This window comes from Linepithema humile, chromosome 4 (genome assembly GCF_040581485.1).
Source record: "Linepithema humile isolate Giens D197 chromosome 4, Lhum_UNIL_v1.0, whole genome shotgun sequence".
NCBI lineage: Eukaryota > Metazoa > Arthropoda > Insecta > Hymenoptera > Formicidae > Linepithema > Linepithema humile.
Genome location: NC_090131.1, coordinates 20679882 through 20695702, shown reverse-complemented (window position 1 = coordinate 20695702; position 15821 = coordinate 20679882). Strand labels below are relative to the sequence as shown.

The 15821-nt window shown below is 41.7% G+C and overlaps 2 protein-coding genes across 2 annotated transcripts; one reads left to right on the top strand and one right to left on the bottom strand.

Moving 5' to 3' along the window:
- Positions 1 to 5150: 5150 nt before the first annotated feature.
- On the top strand, positions 5151 to 9468 carry LOC136999394 (uncharacterized). The gene is made up of 6 exons (XM_067353344.1): positions 5151 to 5732; positions 6004 to 6484; positions 6756 to 7236; positions 7508 to 7988; positions 8260 to 8740; positions 9012 to 9468. Exons 4-5 carry the CDS (start codon positions 7852 to 7854, stop codon positions 8723 to 8725), a joined length of 603 nt encoding a protein of 200 aa, XP_067209445.1. The 5' UTR covers positions 5151 to 5732; positions 6004 to 6484; positions 6756 to 7236; positions 7508 to 7851; the 3' UTR covers positions 8726 to 8740; positions 9012 to 9468.
- A 742-nt stretch (positions 9469 to 10210) lies between these two features.
- Positions 10211 to 12159, bottom strand: LOC136999567 (uncharacterized). Its single transcript, XM_067353902.1, has 3 exons — positions 11910 to 12159; positions 11506 to 11654; positions 10211 to 11140 (listed from the first exon to the last, which is right to left on the bottom strand). The coding sequence occupies exons 1-3, from the start codon at positions 12157 to 12159 to the stop codon at positions 10211 to 10213; spliced, it is 1329 nt and encodes a 442-aa protein (XP_067210003.1).
- Between the last annotated feature and the right edge of the window lie 3662 nt (positions 12160 to 15821).

Below are 15821 nucleotides of genomic sequence, written 5' to 3'. Positions count from 1 at the left end.
TTATATTGTTATTAATTATTATAATATTATTATTTACAATAAAAATTAAGTATAAAATAAAAAAGTTACAGAATAATGCTAATTGGAAATCATTTTAAAGAAATAGAACAAAAAATCGAATAAATAAAATCTGAATAAATTTAGCGATAATAATTATTAGCTTTGTAAATCATGCTTTTTATAACTATAATAATAATAATTTTTCAAATAAAATTTGAATAGAATGTTTTATTATATTAATAATTACAATAAAATTTGCATAATTACTATATTGTTTGACATTTTTGCTTTTATTGCATGTAAATGCAAACACTAACTTTAATTGAAAGCGAAAGTTAACAGATGAAAAGAAATGAGTAAAGCATGAACGTGGATATGCCTATTTATTCGCATTTATATTGTTTGTTTGTTGTTTATTTTTTAGTATATAACTATCTTGAGAAATAATAGGAGAAACAGCTTCTGTTCTGCAGTCTGCAGTTTCAGAATTAGACGCAGTATCTGTAGGAATATTTGTAGACATATCTGTAGAAATAGTTGGTACGTCAGGTTGACTCCTAATAAATAAATCCTCCTTCATGTATTCTCCTTCTGGTATTTTAAAATAACTATTAATTTGAGGTAAATTAGATAATTTAGCTTCTAATAACTTCTTCTTCTTCCTCTTTTGATATCCACTTGCAAAACTTCTTTTCATTTTTAATTAAAAATTTTAAATAAAACTTGAACCAGCACGGAAGTAAATCAGAAATAAACTGTTGTCTACGTCAGAGAAGCATTCAAGCGACCTAGCTATTCTGATATCGGAGACAATTGAACATAAAAACAATTGCAGGTATGGTACGTCAGACCACAGATGTATCATGCCGTCTTCATAGTTACAAATAAAGAGTTTCCGATATATGTATATACAGGGTGTCTGGCAATATCGCCCCACCGGTCATATACAGGTAGAGGAGGTCAAATCGAGTAGAAAAGTCCTTTACCATTTTTTAATTTTCATAATAAGTACTGAGTAATTAACGAAAAAAGATCGGCGAATCCGCGCGAGTAAAGCGCGCGCGGTGAGAAGGACGTCCCACTGCTACGCGATCACTAGGACACAAGGATCTAGCGTTACGCGCCGCTCGTATGTTGCCATTGTCATTTGTAGAGCGCTCCTCCCAACGCTTCATCGCGCGCCTAGTGATCGCATAGCAGTGGGATGTCCTTCTCACCGCGCGCGCTTTACTCGCGCGGATTCGCCGATCTTTTTTCGTTAATTACTCAGTACTTATTATGAAAATTAAAAAATGGTAAAGGACTTTTCTACTCGATTTGACCTCCTCTACCTGTATATGACCGGTGGGGCGATTATTGCCAGACACCCTGTATATCTATATTATATATATATTTTTTTTAGCTATAATAGGAAAACCCGAAAAAAAGAAAATAAAAGAAAGGAGATATATAATTTTGTAATTTACGGCTTTTCGCAAAAAAATATTGTAATAAATTATTTTTTGTTGTGATAAATATAAAAAACATAATTGATAAAAAAGGCTATAACAATAAAAAATAATTTTTTATTATTTGAATAATTTTTTGCTGTTATTATTTTATTAACAATTTTATTAACAAAAAATACATTTTTTTTTATTTTTTCTATATTAAGGAGGCCTCCTTATAATGTGAAGCCCCTAAGCTGTAGCTTATTTAGCTTATGTGTAGATCCGGCACTGTAGAGGTGACTAATATTGGACCACATAAATCGCTGAAGATTCGTTCACAAGGTTTTCCGTGCATGTAACTTCTTGTTTTTGTAAAAGATTGACAATGCTGTTTTTCATATATACATGCTTCACATAAAAATTGATGTTGAGAAGTAAATTTTATTTTATTCAAAGCTCCTTCATTGATTAATTTTTATAAGGAACGTTGATTGATATGTCTTTCATGCCAATCTTTTATGCCATAGTTTAAAATCATTTTTCTGGACGGTATTTACTTCAAGATTCGAAATTGTTCGAAACTGCATTATTATTCTGTTAAAATTCTTCTTTTACAATCTTCATTTCTCTCTTTGTAAGTATTCCTTCAGAAAATAAATTCTTCTTTAGCTCTGGAACATAAAGTACATTTTCAATTATTGAATCATGCCATTTATTGTTTATAAGTTTTTGAATTTTAATTATTCCAGTTCCTTTGACGTCTAATTGTCGATTGTCTCCAAGTGAAACTTTTACATTTTTCATTGTTTCATCAAGTGTATTAAAGAAATCACGACGATATGACATATGTTTTGAAGATCCACTATCTATAATCCAAGCATCTTCAGTTTTAATATGCATATCTTTTTCTTCTTTACTTACAGTAAAAGCTGAAAAATTGCTTTGTTGTTTTTCTTTCGACGAATCTTGTTTAGTTTCACGTAATTTTTTCGAAACCTTACATTCAGATGCATAATGTCCTTTCTTTTGACAATTATAGCACATAATTGGATTTCTTATTAAATCCTGATTTTTGATTCTTTGAAACTTTATCGCCTTCTTTAGTTTTTGACAATGCGATCAATGCATTTTCTTTTTGTTCGTTGGAAGTTAGAAAAGCCTCTTCATCTAGTAAACGTGTTGTCAAATTAATAAGTGTTTGTTTATCTTCTGATGTAGATAACCAAGCTTGTCTGAAGTTTCTATATTTAATTGGAATAGTTCCGATGATTTTCGTGATAATTGCTGTATCACTAATCAGTTCACTAATAGTCCTTGATTTGACGTGCAAGATTTTCAACTTTTGCAACGTGTTGCAAATTGCGACAGTGTCTGTTGAATTCATTACATATTGATGAAAATGTTCATGCACTAACATTTTATTCAATTCACTTTTCTGCTCATAAATTGAATCTAATTTGTCGACTATTTCTTTTGAAGTCTGACAATTTTCGATTAAAGTGATTTGAGTAACCTCAAGAGTAGATGTGAGAATGAACATAGCAGTTGCATCATCTTTTAACCATTCTTGTTTTTCCGCAGGACGATCATTATTCGGTTTTAATGCAACTCCTGTCGCAATTTCATAAAGTCCTTTTGCTCTTAAAGCACATTTTATTTGAAATTTCCATTGATGATAACTACTTCCATTAAATTTGATAACATAAAGTGTTTTTAATTTCTCTGCCATTTTCTTTAATTTAATTTTGATTGAATGAAACAGATTCGACGATTTACAATTGAGTCACTTTAGATGAGAAATAATCCACTATCTTCTCACTTTTTTGAATTCGTTTAGACAATGTTAAAAAATGTTTTTGATAATCAATGCGCACGACGCACTCGATTGCGCACACGATTTAACGCGGAAGATCGATTTACGAAAACTGATTTCGCGGACTTATTATTTCACTAAGCCACAGTTTACCAACGTTCTGTGCCCATTACCTTTTGAATCAAATGTGAAATAATATATATTCGATCGTTTAACCTTTTTAATTAATCAATTGAAAATACAAAGATCATGAGAAGAAGAATTATTATTATATATCGTAATCAAGGTGATAACAATATTTCAATAAATATGTTTATAGTGAAAATAAAATAAGTACTTGATTTTAAATGTAAATTATAATAATTTACTCCAATACTTTCTAAATATCTACCGATATTAGAAATATCTTTCTAAATATTATAGCTATTGATTGATAGCTTTTATTGTTATGAGCTTCCGCGTTCAGGATTTTCATTCCGGTGTTACTTATTCTAATTACGTTTTACGTATATTTAGATATGTTTATTATTAACGAATCGTTTTAGATCATTTTATTAGCTATTGCTAAAATTATATTTTTCCAGATTGCAAGGTATTAATAATTCTTAAATCAAATAAAATCAATAAGGAGCGTAAAGAGCCACAATGCTAGATTTTCGTGCAAAGGTTATGATATATTCATTAAAAATGTTTACAAACGTTTCAGCCTGCCATCAGGCCTTCTTCAATGTACAAAATAAGAAACAATAAAATATAAAATTCGCCCGCAATGATTAAATAATTAAAAGATGTAAAAGACGTATTTGCAATCCTTTATCGACCATATTGTTGTTCGTTAATAAATTAGATAGGACTGCAATAGATGCAAAAAAATACAATAATAGTTAAAATAAATAAAATAAAAAGAAGGTAAAATTAAGAAAAAAGATAAACGTACTTGTATTAATTACATGATGGAGAAGCGCTCGCCCAAGTAGAAGGAACGAGATGGAAAAGTTAAGACCAGATGTCTTTACATGTTGAACTTGAATATTTTAGTGATCGTAATTTGTTATTGGTATCGTAATTGGTTGTTGAAATTCAGAAATTCCAATTGACGGTAGAAAGGGAGAAAGGGGGGGAGGGGAAGGAGTCAATAGGGAAGGAGAAAGATGGGGGTAAAAGGAAATTGGTAGAGGAAAAAGGAGGAAAAAAAAATTTATAGAGGAGGAATTAAATTAACAATCGGGAGATAGGCATCAGGTAAATGATCCGTGTCGTTTTGATTATTGAGCCCTGCATTTTGTCTTTTAATAAAGACCATTTTAGAAATCAGTCTTTTCGGATAAGAGGGTTCACCGTCCAATATCTTAACATTATTCCAATCAAAATCATGGGAAGAATCAATTCTGTGTTTGGAAATGACAGAAGAAGAACAGCTCTTCTTATTAATGTCGTTTTTATGTTCTTTTATTCTGGTGTTAAGTTGTCTTTTCGTCTGTCCAACATAAGTCATATTACAATTAATAATTCTTCCCTCCCATGGGTACACCTTGTCGTGGTGGGAGGGCTCAGTATCCTTCAGGATGGTGGTTTATCCTTAAGGATTTAAAGGGTAAACCATCCTGAAGGAGAAGCTAACGTACCCTCGACACAGCATTGCCACGAGTCGATCAATGGCTCTTATGTGGCGAGCGCATGTAATGCATTGAAATGATTATAACAATTGGGCCCTAGCGAATCATCTTTAAAGTGATTGAATTTATTTAATGTAATGTAATATTTTACTTTTACAATAATAATATTTTATTCCTTGAAAAGCAAATAATTTCAATTCTTCCAACTTACAATAAAGTTAAATTAAAGTTTTTACTGAATATTTACTAAAAAGTTAGTTTTTTCTCAATGTATAAGAATTTGATTAAAAATTATGGGAAATAAAGAAAAAATTTAATATGTACAATAATTTTATTTATAAAATACTAAGTTTAACACATTATTAATCTGAACTCGATTTTGTATTTTACAGATCAACTCCGCTCTTGTCCGTTGCGTATGATGGATGGCAACCGCTACGGCTATGGCTACGGCTGCGGCTACGGTTACGGCTACGGCTATGGCTACGGCAAGGGCTGCCGGCAACGGTTGCGGCTGCGGCTACGGCTGGTGCCTACGAATGCGGCTGCGGCTACGGTTGGGCTAGGCTACATAGCTACGGGCCACTCTATAATTCGTCGCTAATGCTGGACATTAGCGACTTATTGAAGAATGGCCCTGCGGCCACGCCTATGTCAATGATCAAGTTTGCGGACGCGTCTACGCCCACGCCGTCGCCAAAGCGCACGCCAGCCCCCAACGCCGTAGTCTACGCTAATGCTAAAACCTACGCCAACGCCAAAGCCTACGCCAACACCAACTCCTACGCCATCGTCAACGCCCACGCCCACGCTGACGCTAACGTCAACACCAACGCCAATAAAATATACGAGGCCTAACGAATCATCTTTCAGGTAATTGCATTTATTTATTAATAGGTATTTTAGTATCATAATAATATTTTATTCCTTGAAAAGCAAATAATTTCAATTCTTTCAGCTTACAATGAAGTTAAATTAAAGTTTTTACTGAATATTTACTAAAAAATTAGTTTTTTCTCAATGTATAAGAATTTGATTAAAAATTATGGGAAATAAAGAAAAAATTTAATATGTACAATAATTTTATTTATAAAATACTAAGTTTAACACATTATTAATCTGAACTCGATTTTGTATTTTACAGATCAACTCCGCTCTTGTCCGTTGCGTATGATGGATGGCAACCGCTACGGCTATGGCTACGGCTGCGGCTACGGTTACGGCTACGGCTATGGCTACGGCAAGGGCTGCCGGCAACGGTTGCGGCTGCGGCTACGGCTGGTGCCTACGAATGCGGCTGCGGCTACGGTTGGGCTAGGCTACATAGCTACGGGCCACTCTATAATTCGTCGCTAATGCTGGACATTAGCGACTTATTGAAGAATGGCCCTGCGGCCACGCCTATGTCAATGATCAAGTTTGCGGACGCGTCTACGCCCACGCCGTCGCCAAAGCGCACGCCAGCCCCCAACGCCGTAGTCTACGCTAATGCTAAAACCTACGCCAACGCCAAAGCCTACGCCAACACCAACTCCTACGCCATCGTCAACGCCCACGCCCACGCTGACGCTAACGTCAACACCAACGCCAATAAAATATACGAGGCCTAACGAATCATCTTTCAGGTAATTGCATTTATTTATTAATAGGTATTTTAGTATCATAATAATATTTTATTTCTTGAAAAGCAAATAATTTTAATTCTTTCAACTTACAATGAAGTTAAATTAAAGTTTTTACTGAATATTTACTAAAAAATTAGTTTTTTCTCAATGTATAAGAATTTGATTAAAAATTATGGGAAATAAAGAAAAAATTTAATATGTACAATAATTTTATTTATAAAATACTAAGTTTAACACATTATTAATCTGAACTCGATTTTGTATTTTACAGATCAACTCCGCTCTTGTCCGTTGCGTATGATGGATGGCAACCGCTACGGCTATGGCTACGGCTGCGGCTACGGTTACGGCTACGGCTATGGCTACGGCAAGGGCTGCCGGCAACGGTTGCGGCTGCGGCTACGGCTGGTGCCTACGAATGCGGCTGCGGCTACGGTTGGGCTAGGCTACATAGCTACGGGCCACTCTATAATTCGTCGCTAATGCTGGACATTAGCGACTTATTGAAGAATGGCCCTGCGGCCACGCCTATGTCAATGATCAAGTTTGCGGACGCGTCTACGCCCACGCCGTCGCCAAAGCGCACGCCAGCCCCCAACGCCGTAGTCTACGCTAATGCTAAAACCTACGCCAACGCCAAAGCCTACGCCAACACCAACTCCTACGCCATCGTCAACGCCCACGCCCACGCTGACGCTAACGTCAACACCAACGCCAATAAAATATACGAGGCCTAACGAATCATCTTTCAGGTAATTGCATTTATTTATTAATAGGTATTTTAGTATCATAATAATATTTTTTTCCTTGAAAAGCAAATAATTTCAATTCTTTCAACTTACAATGAAGTTAAATTAAAGTTTTTACTGAATATTTACTAAAAAATTAGTTTTTTCTCAATGTATAAGAATTTGATTAAAAATTATGGGAAATAAAGAAAAAATTTAATATGTACAATAATTTTATTTATAAAATACTAAGTTTAACACATTATTAATCTGAACTCGATTTTGTATTTTACAGATCAACTCCGCTCTTGTCCGTTGCGTATGATGGATGGCAACCGCTACGGCTATGGCTACGGCTGCGGCTACGGTTACGGCTACGGCTATGGCTACGGCAAGGGCTGCCGGCAACGGTTGCGGCTGCGGCTACGGCTGGTGCCTACGAATGCGGCTGCGGCTACGGTTGGGCTAGGCTACATAGCTACGGGCCACTCTATAATTCGTCGCTAATGCTGGACATTAGCGACTTATTGAAGAATGGCCCTGCGGCCACGCCTATGTCAATGATCAAGTTTGCGGACGCGTCTACGCCCACGCCGTCGCCAAAGCGCACGCCAGCCCCCAACGCCGTAGTCTACGCTAATGCTAAAACCTACGCCAACGCCAAAGCCTACGCCAACACCAACTCCTACGCCATCGTCAACGCCCACGCCCACGCTGACGCTAACGTCAACACCAACGCCAATAAAATATACGAGGCCTAACGAATCATCTTTCAGGTAATTGCATTTATTTATTAATAGGTATTTTAGTATCATAATAATATTTTTTTCTTTGAAAAGCAAATAATTTCAATTCTTTCAACTTACAATGAAGTTAAATTAAAGTTTTTACTGAATATTTACTAAAAAATTAGTTTTTTCTTAATGTATAAGAATTTGATTAAAAATTATGGGAAATAAAGAAAAAATTTAATATGTACAATAATTTTATTTATAAAATACTAAGTTTAACACATTATTAATCTGAACTCGATTTTGTATTTTACAGATCAACTCCGCTCTTGTCCGTTGCGTATGATGGATGGCAACCGCTACGGCTATGGCTACGGCTGCGGCTACGGTTACGGCTACGGCTATGGCTACGGCAAGGGCTGCCGGCAACGGTTGCGGCTGCGGCTACGGCTGGTGCCTACGAATGCGGCTGCGGCTACGGTTGGGCTAGGCTACATAGCTACGGGCCACTCTATAATTCGTCGCTAATGCTGGACATTAGCGACTTATTGAAGAATGGCCCTGCGGCCACGCCTATGTCAATGATCAAGTTTGCGGACGCGTCTACGCCCACGCCGTCGCCAAAGCGCACGCCAGCCCCCAACGCCGTAGTCTACGCTAATGCTAAAACCTACGCCAACGCCAAAGCCTACGCCAACACCAACTCCTACGCCATCGTCAACGCCCACGCCCACGCTGACGCTAACGTCAACACCAACGCCAATAAAATATACGAGGCCTAACGAATCATCTTTCAGGTAATTGCATTTATTTATTAATAGGTATTTTAGTATCATAATAATATTTTATTCCTTGAAAAGCAAATAATTTCAATTCTTTCAGCTTACAATGAAGTTAAATTAAAGTTTTTACTGAATATTTACTAAAAAATTAGTTTTTTCTCAATGTATAAGAATTTGATTAAAAATTATGGGAAATAAAGAAAAAATTTAATATGTACAATAATTTTATTTATAAAATACTAAGTTTAACACATTATTAATCTGAACTCGATTTTGTATTTTACAGATCAACTCCGCTCTTGTCCGTTGCGTATGATGGATGGCAACCGCTACGGCTATGGCTACGGCTGCGGCTACGGTTACGGCTACGGCTATGGCTACGGCAAGGGCTGCCGGCAACGGTTGCGGCTGCGGCTACGGCTGGTGCCTACGAATGCGGCTGCGGCTACGGTTGGGCTAGGCTACATAGCTACGGGCCACTCTATAATTCGTCGCTAATGCTGGACATTAGCGACTTATTGAAGAATGGCCCTGCGGCCACGCCTATGTCAATGATCAAGTTTGCGGACGCGTCTACGCCCACGCCGTCGCCAAAGCGCACGCCAGCCCCCAACGCCGTAGTCTACGCTAATGCTAAAACCTACGCCAACGCCAAAGCCTACGCCATCGTCAACGCCCACGCCCACGCTGACGCTAACATCAACACCAACGCCAATAAAATATACGAGGCCTAACGAATCATCTTTCAGGTAATTGCATTTATTTATTAATAGGTATTTTAGTATCATAATAATATTTTTTTCCTTGAAAAGCAAATAATTTTAATTCTTTCAACTTACAATGAAGTTAAATTAAAGTTTTTACTGAATATTTACTAAAAAATTAGTTTTTTTTCAATGTATAAAAATTTGATTAAAAATTATGGGAAATAAAGGAAAAATTGTCTTACATAACATGTAATTTGAGCACTGAGTCTCCGTGAGTTGTCAACTTCACGGAGTTGTCTTTTCTGGGTGTTTTTATCGTGGTTCTCTTTCCACTAAGACGGTTGTCGATCAAGACTAACCCTCGCGGCTCGTGTAAAGCACCGGCCTTCGGCCCCATACTTGGGGTTACGGTGTAAGTCGCCACCTATTCCCCCCCCCCCCCCCTTGTGCACGGCCAGCCGTCATGTCGAAACACCGGCGTGCTAACAAGACTGGCAAGATCCCGGATTTTTTATCGAGGTTTACTCCCCTATCCTGGTGTCGTGAATAACACGCCTAACGGGTCCAGGCATCCGGGGGTTTGGAATCAAAGTCCCCGTCTTTTACCAGCGATTGGGAATAGTCCTTACAGGAGTTGTTGGGTTCCTCACGGTTCCTCCAGCGGAGGGAACCGTGTACCTCTTGCCCCGAAGAGAGGTCTCAGCGGACCACCCTTCGGAGCCCACCGGGGTGAAAAAGAGAGAGGTCGCTAGGCTCTCCCATCTCCCACCCAGCATTATCACGGCGCGTTATTCACGCCTAGGCGCGGAGGGCATGGCCTTATCCGGCCACCTCCTTGGCCCCTCCTCCTCCTTCTCTGAGAGAAGGTCGTGCCTCCCTCCCCCCTTCTCTCCCGCTCAACCTTCTCCTTCCGAGACATTACCGTCTCACAGAAGGAGGAGACTGCCACCCAACTCTCCTCTCTCTCCAACATCCCTCTAATCAGGGAAGGAAGAGAGAGGTCTCCGCCCACCATTTCGACCAGGGCCCGACGCTCTACGGTCCACGCTGGGCACTCCTCCAGCGTGTGCTGCGCCGAGTCCCGGTTGGCCGCGCAATGGTAGCACCGCGTAGTGCGCTGCTTACCTATTCGGCACAGGTAGTCACCAAAGCAATCATACCCGGTGAAAACCTGCGCCAGGCAGAACGAAATTCCGCCTCCCCTCCTGCCTACCCACTTTTGTAGGCAGGGCTGGATAGTCTCGACGGTCTTCAGTTCCGGAAGACCCGGAGTATTGTGTTCGCCCAGTCGGTGTTTCCACTCTCTGAGCGCCCACCTCCGGGCCCTCGCCTTTTCCCTTTCCATTTTCTTGGGAATGATTTCCGGGGAAATGCCACTCCGTCCGACCTCAATCGCGCACCGATAAGCTTCGGCGCGCGAACTAGCGACTAGGTCGAACGGGAGCACCTTTGCCAGGGTCGTGGACGCCACGTACGACACCGTCCGATAACAACGGGCGACCCTGATGGCCATGCGCCGATCGGCCTTACGCACCAAGGCGCTGGCGCGTTTATTGGCCATCAGTCGTTTGCCCAAATCGGTGCCCCGTAAAGAAATACCAATCGGACGGTGTTCGTGTAAAGGTGCCGGACTTTGGCACCTGGATCGTCGAGATTGGGCAGGAGGCGACACAACGCTTTCGCCATCCTGGGAGGTCCACTCTGGGAGCTAGAGCATCGAAATGCTGTATGAACTCTTAGAGTCCATCCAGGGTAAAGCCCAGATATTTTATCTGGAACCCCACAGGGATTCGGGACCCTCCGACGTTAATGTATGTCGGAGGTGGTCTTCCTCCTGTCTTCTTGTAGAAGAACAGGGCTTCTTTTTTCTTGTAGAAGAACAGGATTTTTGTCTTTTGAGGAGCCACTTCTAATCCTAGGCCCCGTATTACGCGCACTACGCTGGCCACGGCTGCGGTTGCTACAGCCGCGGCCTCTTTTCAATCCTCCCCCCGAGCCATGACAAGTGTGTCGTCGGCGTAACAGACGACGTCAAAGCCAGGGGGAAGGACCGCTCGAAGCACTACATCGTACCCGAAATTCCACAGCATCAGGCCCAAAACAGACCCCTGTGGAACCCCGCGGTACATCCTCCTCTCGCACACCGCGCCTGTTCCGTCCTTGTATGCGAACGTTCTGCCCCGGAGGTAGTCCCACAGGACTGCCCGGAGATACGGGAGCAGCTGAAGATGTTCAAATGCTGCCCCAGACAGTCCCAGGGGAGGGAGTTGAAGGCGTTCACAATATCCAACAATACCGCTAGTGCCACCTCCCCCCCCCCTTCTCCACTACGGCCTCCGAGAAAAAACAAACGTGGCGTATTGCATCCAAAGTCGACCGTCCCTCCCGGAAGCCGTATTGTTTATCACTTGAAGTGGGACCATCCCGAGACAGGTGCTGAACGAGGCGTCCTACGATTACTCGCTCATAGAGCTTACCCGCCTCATCCAGCAAGCATATAGGCCGGTATGCGGAGGGTTGCTCCGGCGGCTTGCCATCTTTTTGGAGGAGAACCAGATTGGCTCTCCTCCACCGCGAGGAGAAGGCACCGGATCTGAGGCAGGCGGTGAACAGCCGCCCCATCCGATCGCCCAGCACCCTCGTCGCCAGGGCCCATGACCTGCCGGGAGTTCCGTCGGGTCTAGACGCCTTGGCCGCACCGCCAAGCCTGGCCCGCACTGCGGACATTTCCTCTGCCGAGACTGCCGGCTCCTCGGGCCACACCTCCCCAACCGTGGGGGGGAGGGATGATAGTTCCCCCTACTAGGAACAGTGTGTCCACAATATTCCCGAAAAATTCCGGTTTAAGTTTCTTTGCAGTCGGGGGCGCCCTTGGTTTCAACTTCTTGAGAACTATCTTGAAGAGACGTCCCCACGGATTCCCGGTCCAGGGTGGAAATAAGCTCCTTTCACACCCTGGCCTTCGCTGTTTCGATGGCGGCTCGGAGGGCGTTTTGCGCCGCACGAAACCTCTCCAAAGCTATAGTCGTTTCGGCGTGATCCCCTCTTCTGCGTGTTCGCAGGAATCTGCGCCTGGCGGCCGAGGAAAGACGCCTAAGCTCGGCGATCTCCCCGGTCCACCAGTGCATCGTCCTACTGGGGGACCATTTAGATCGTGGCATGGACGCGTCACACGCGTTTTCAACCATGCCCACGACCCTCATGGCTTCCTGATCCAAGTATACGGCCTGACCGGATGGCATCGGCTAGGATTCCGCCAAAACAACCGCCATCAGGACGTCCTCCTCCATCTTCCGAAGGACCCAGCCCCTTTTCGGGGTGCTACGCCGGCGACGGCCGAGCGTTACGGTTGAGGTGGTCGAGGCCTCGATCACGATATATCGATGATCGGAACCCGAGTCCAGGTCTTCTTCCACCCTCCAACCCGTAACCCCGCGTGCGGCCGACGGAGAAGTCTACGTGAGATCCACGATGGACTCCCCCCGGGTACGCACGCAGGTGCTCCTCGAGCCTGTGTTTAACAGACACAGGCCGAGTGCCGCCGCCCTATCTCCCCCCCTCCTGTCGGTTCGCGAAGAATTCCATAACATCGACCAGGTGTTGAAATCCCCCGCAACAATGGTGGGTCGGGAGAGGCATCTACGAATGCAGTCCCCAAGCCCTGACAGGAAGGTTTTAAAGGAGGGGAGCTTCCACCTCGGTAAGACGTAACACCCGAGGATAAAATAATCCTCCCACTCCACCGTTACGTAGCCCAGCCCGGCCCCAAACTTGGAGCTTGGGAAGAAGTTCGCGGTGGGCCGCCAGTAGATGGCGACCCCCTCACCCGTGGGATCCGTAAACCAATGGGGGTGGTCCTCCAGTAGAGCTCCGTGGCCACCCCCAATTCAAATCCACCCTCCGCCATGGTTTGTAGGAACAAATCCTGTGCCACGGCGGAGTGGTTCACATTCGCCTGGAGGATCCTTAAGGGTGGCACGGCCCTAGTCGGAATCTTCCAGTTGCTGATCACCTCTGACTCCTTAGCGGTCGGTGTTGGCTTGTGTTTGCCAACACCACGCCGTTCAAAGTCCCCCTTGGGCCTCTCCTCCTTCGGCTTAATCCAGGGGGTCTCATCCTCCTCTGAGGTCGCCTCCGCGATTGATTTTTGGGCGGGCGCGGGGGCCAATGCCACGCTCGATGTGCCCACCTCCTTGTTGTTTTCTGTGGGGGCGGACGCGGGGGCCAATGCCGCGTTCGGAACACCCACCACCACCATTACCGTTCCTGCGGGAGCTGACGCGGGGGCCAAGGCCGCGTCCGGGGTTCCCGCCTCCCCCACCTTTATTTTTTCTGCAGCTCCTAAAACATTGTAAGGGCCTCTCCTCGAGGATTAAGGCCCTTACTTTGGCCCAACCGACCTGGATGCGGCCCGTCTAGGGGGCCTAGGAGGCATCAGGCGACGGCAAAACAACATTGTGGTAAGTAATTTATCGTTAAAAACGTTATTTTTTAAAAATAATAGTGCAGGGACTGATTTAAAACACCAGTATTGTTTCAATCAAAGAGCTATTTTGATTAAAATAAAAGATAGAACTATGTATCCGTATTACACACAGAATGATCACAATATGATATAACAAAGCTTCAGAAGCATAAGTGAATAATACAATTATATTCCTTAATTTATTTCAAGTAAATTTGAGTTAAATTTAAATTTAAAAATTTAATTCTTTGTTTAGACGTGTGCATAAATAAACGAATATAAAGTTTAATGTGCGCAGTAATTATTTTATTAATATTAATTATTTCAAACACTAATCTGCATTTATTTTTTTATTTTACAGATCAACTTTGTGCGCGTAATCGGTGCTACAAAATATATTCGTTCCGTCGTATAGTATAACAAAATGCGCGTCGGGAGTGCCGTTAATGCCGAGAGTTATAGCGAATCTATAGATGAACGCATTTTTGCTGTATGACAAATATTGGGACACGATTTTTTTTGACTTTAGGCTTGGCTCGGGGGAGGGAAAGGTCGGTTTCAATCATAAAATCTCCACTACGGCAGGGCAATCTTCGGTTCTACGTGCAGCGCGCTAGTTGTACAGATAGCCGGACTGTCAAAGGTAGTCGAGGACGGCTACCGGAGTTAGTCAAACGCTACCGATTGCTTTTCAGATGTCTTGTATCTAGTCGGTTGATTGGATGACTAATCACCTCATCTTCTTCAAGCTTATCTTTGCCTTCTGTTTTGAGAGAATCGTGCCCCAATTGGTAAATGTGGTCGTCTGAAACGCGGACGGAATTCGCGCGTAACGTCACAGCTTGGACAATTCGGTTCGATTCGCCTGTGATGTCGGGAGTGCCGTTTTAAGTATCGCGCGATTTTCGTATTCAGGTACGCATGCGAGCAATGCATGCGCCGCGAACGCGTGAGATTCAATGTGAGTGCTTCGATGAACCACTGAGGGGAGGAAGAGGCTCAGGAGGAGCATCGGGCGCCGGCGGAGCAACTTTACGGTAAGCAATAATTTATTTATTTGTTGAAAATATTGTACATTAAAATATTTGAAAGACAAAATATTCACATTAGTTAATATTTATCATTATTAGAATTTATTCGCATATTTTTTTACTTTTTATTTAAATAATTAAACTTTTTTAATAATTCTTTTATTACATATTTGCTTAGAAAACGAATTAAAAGTTCGATGTACTCAATATTTTTTATGATTTCACAAATATTTCATATTGTGAACGCTGCTATAATTTTGATTTATTTCGTATTTTACAGATCAACTATGCAGATCAACAGAACGACAACTCCGCTGCTGCGCATCGATCGGTGAGTTAGTTTAATTTGTCTTTTATTATTAAGATAATGGATCAAATAATGGTGTAAAAATATATAAACGCGAGACACTTTGCAGGTCGTATAATTTTTATTGCTTTATAGTAGTTATATCAAAATTTTATTCTCTCGTATTTTTTAAAAGTATTTTGAGTTGTACGTGCATTTGTTTTTAAAAGAACGAAGTACTTATTTTTTTAGTTAATTTATATTAAATTTAATTATGTGTTACTAATACATTAAAAAAAAGCAAAGTGTTTCTAATTTTGATTTTGATTGAGCCCGAAGTTGAAGCAACTTTCATCAGCCTAATAGCCCTTTGAATCCATATATATTAAATATTAATCATATAATATTAAAAATATAATCATACACCAGAATACTTTGAATAAAATTATAAAAGGTACACTATTTCTTCGATTCATTATCTTAAAATGGATAGGCTAGGACTTAGATGCGTTGATGAATATTTAATCCTGGAATATTTCCTAAATGTATTTCATGATTGACAGATCAGAACAAAATATATTGAATTATTCAGAGAGTTTGTAGAATT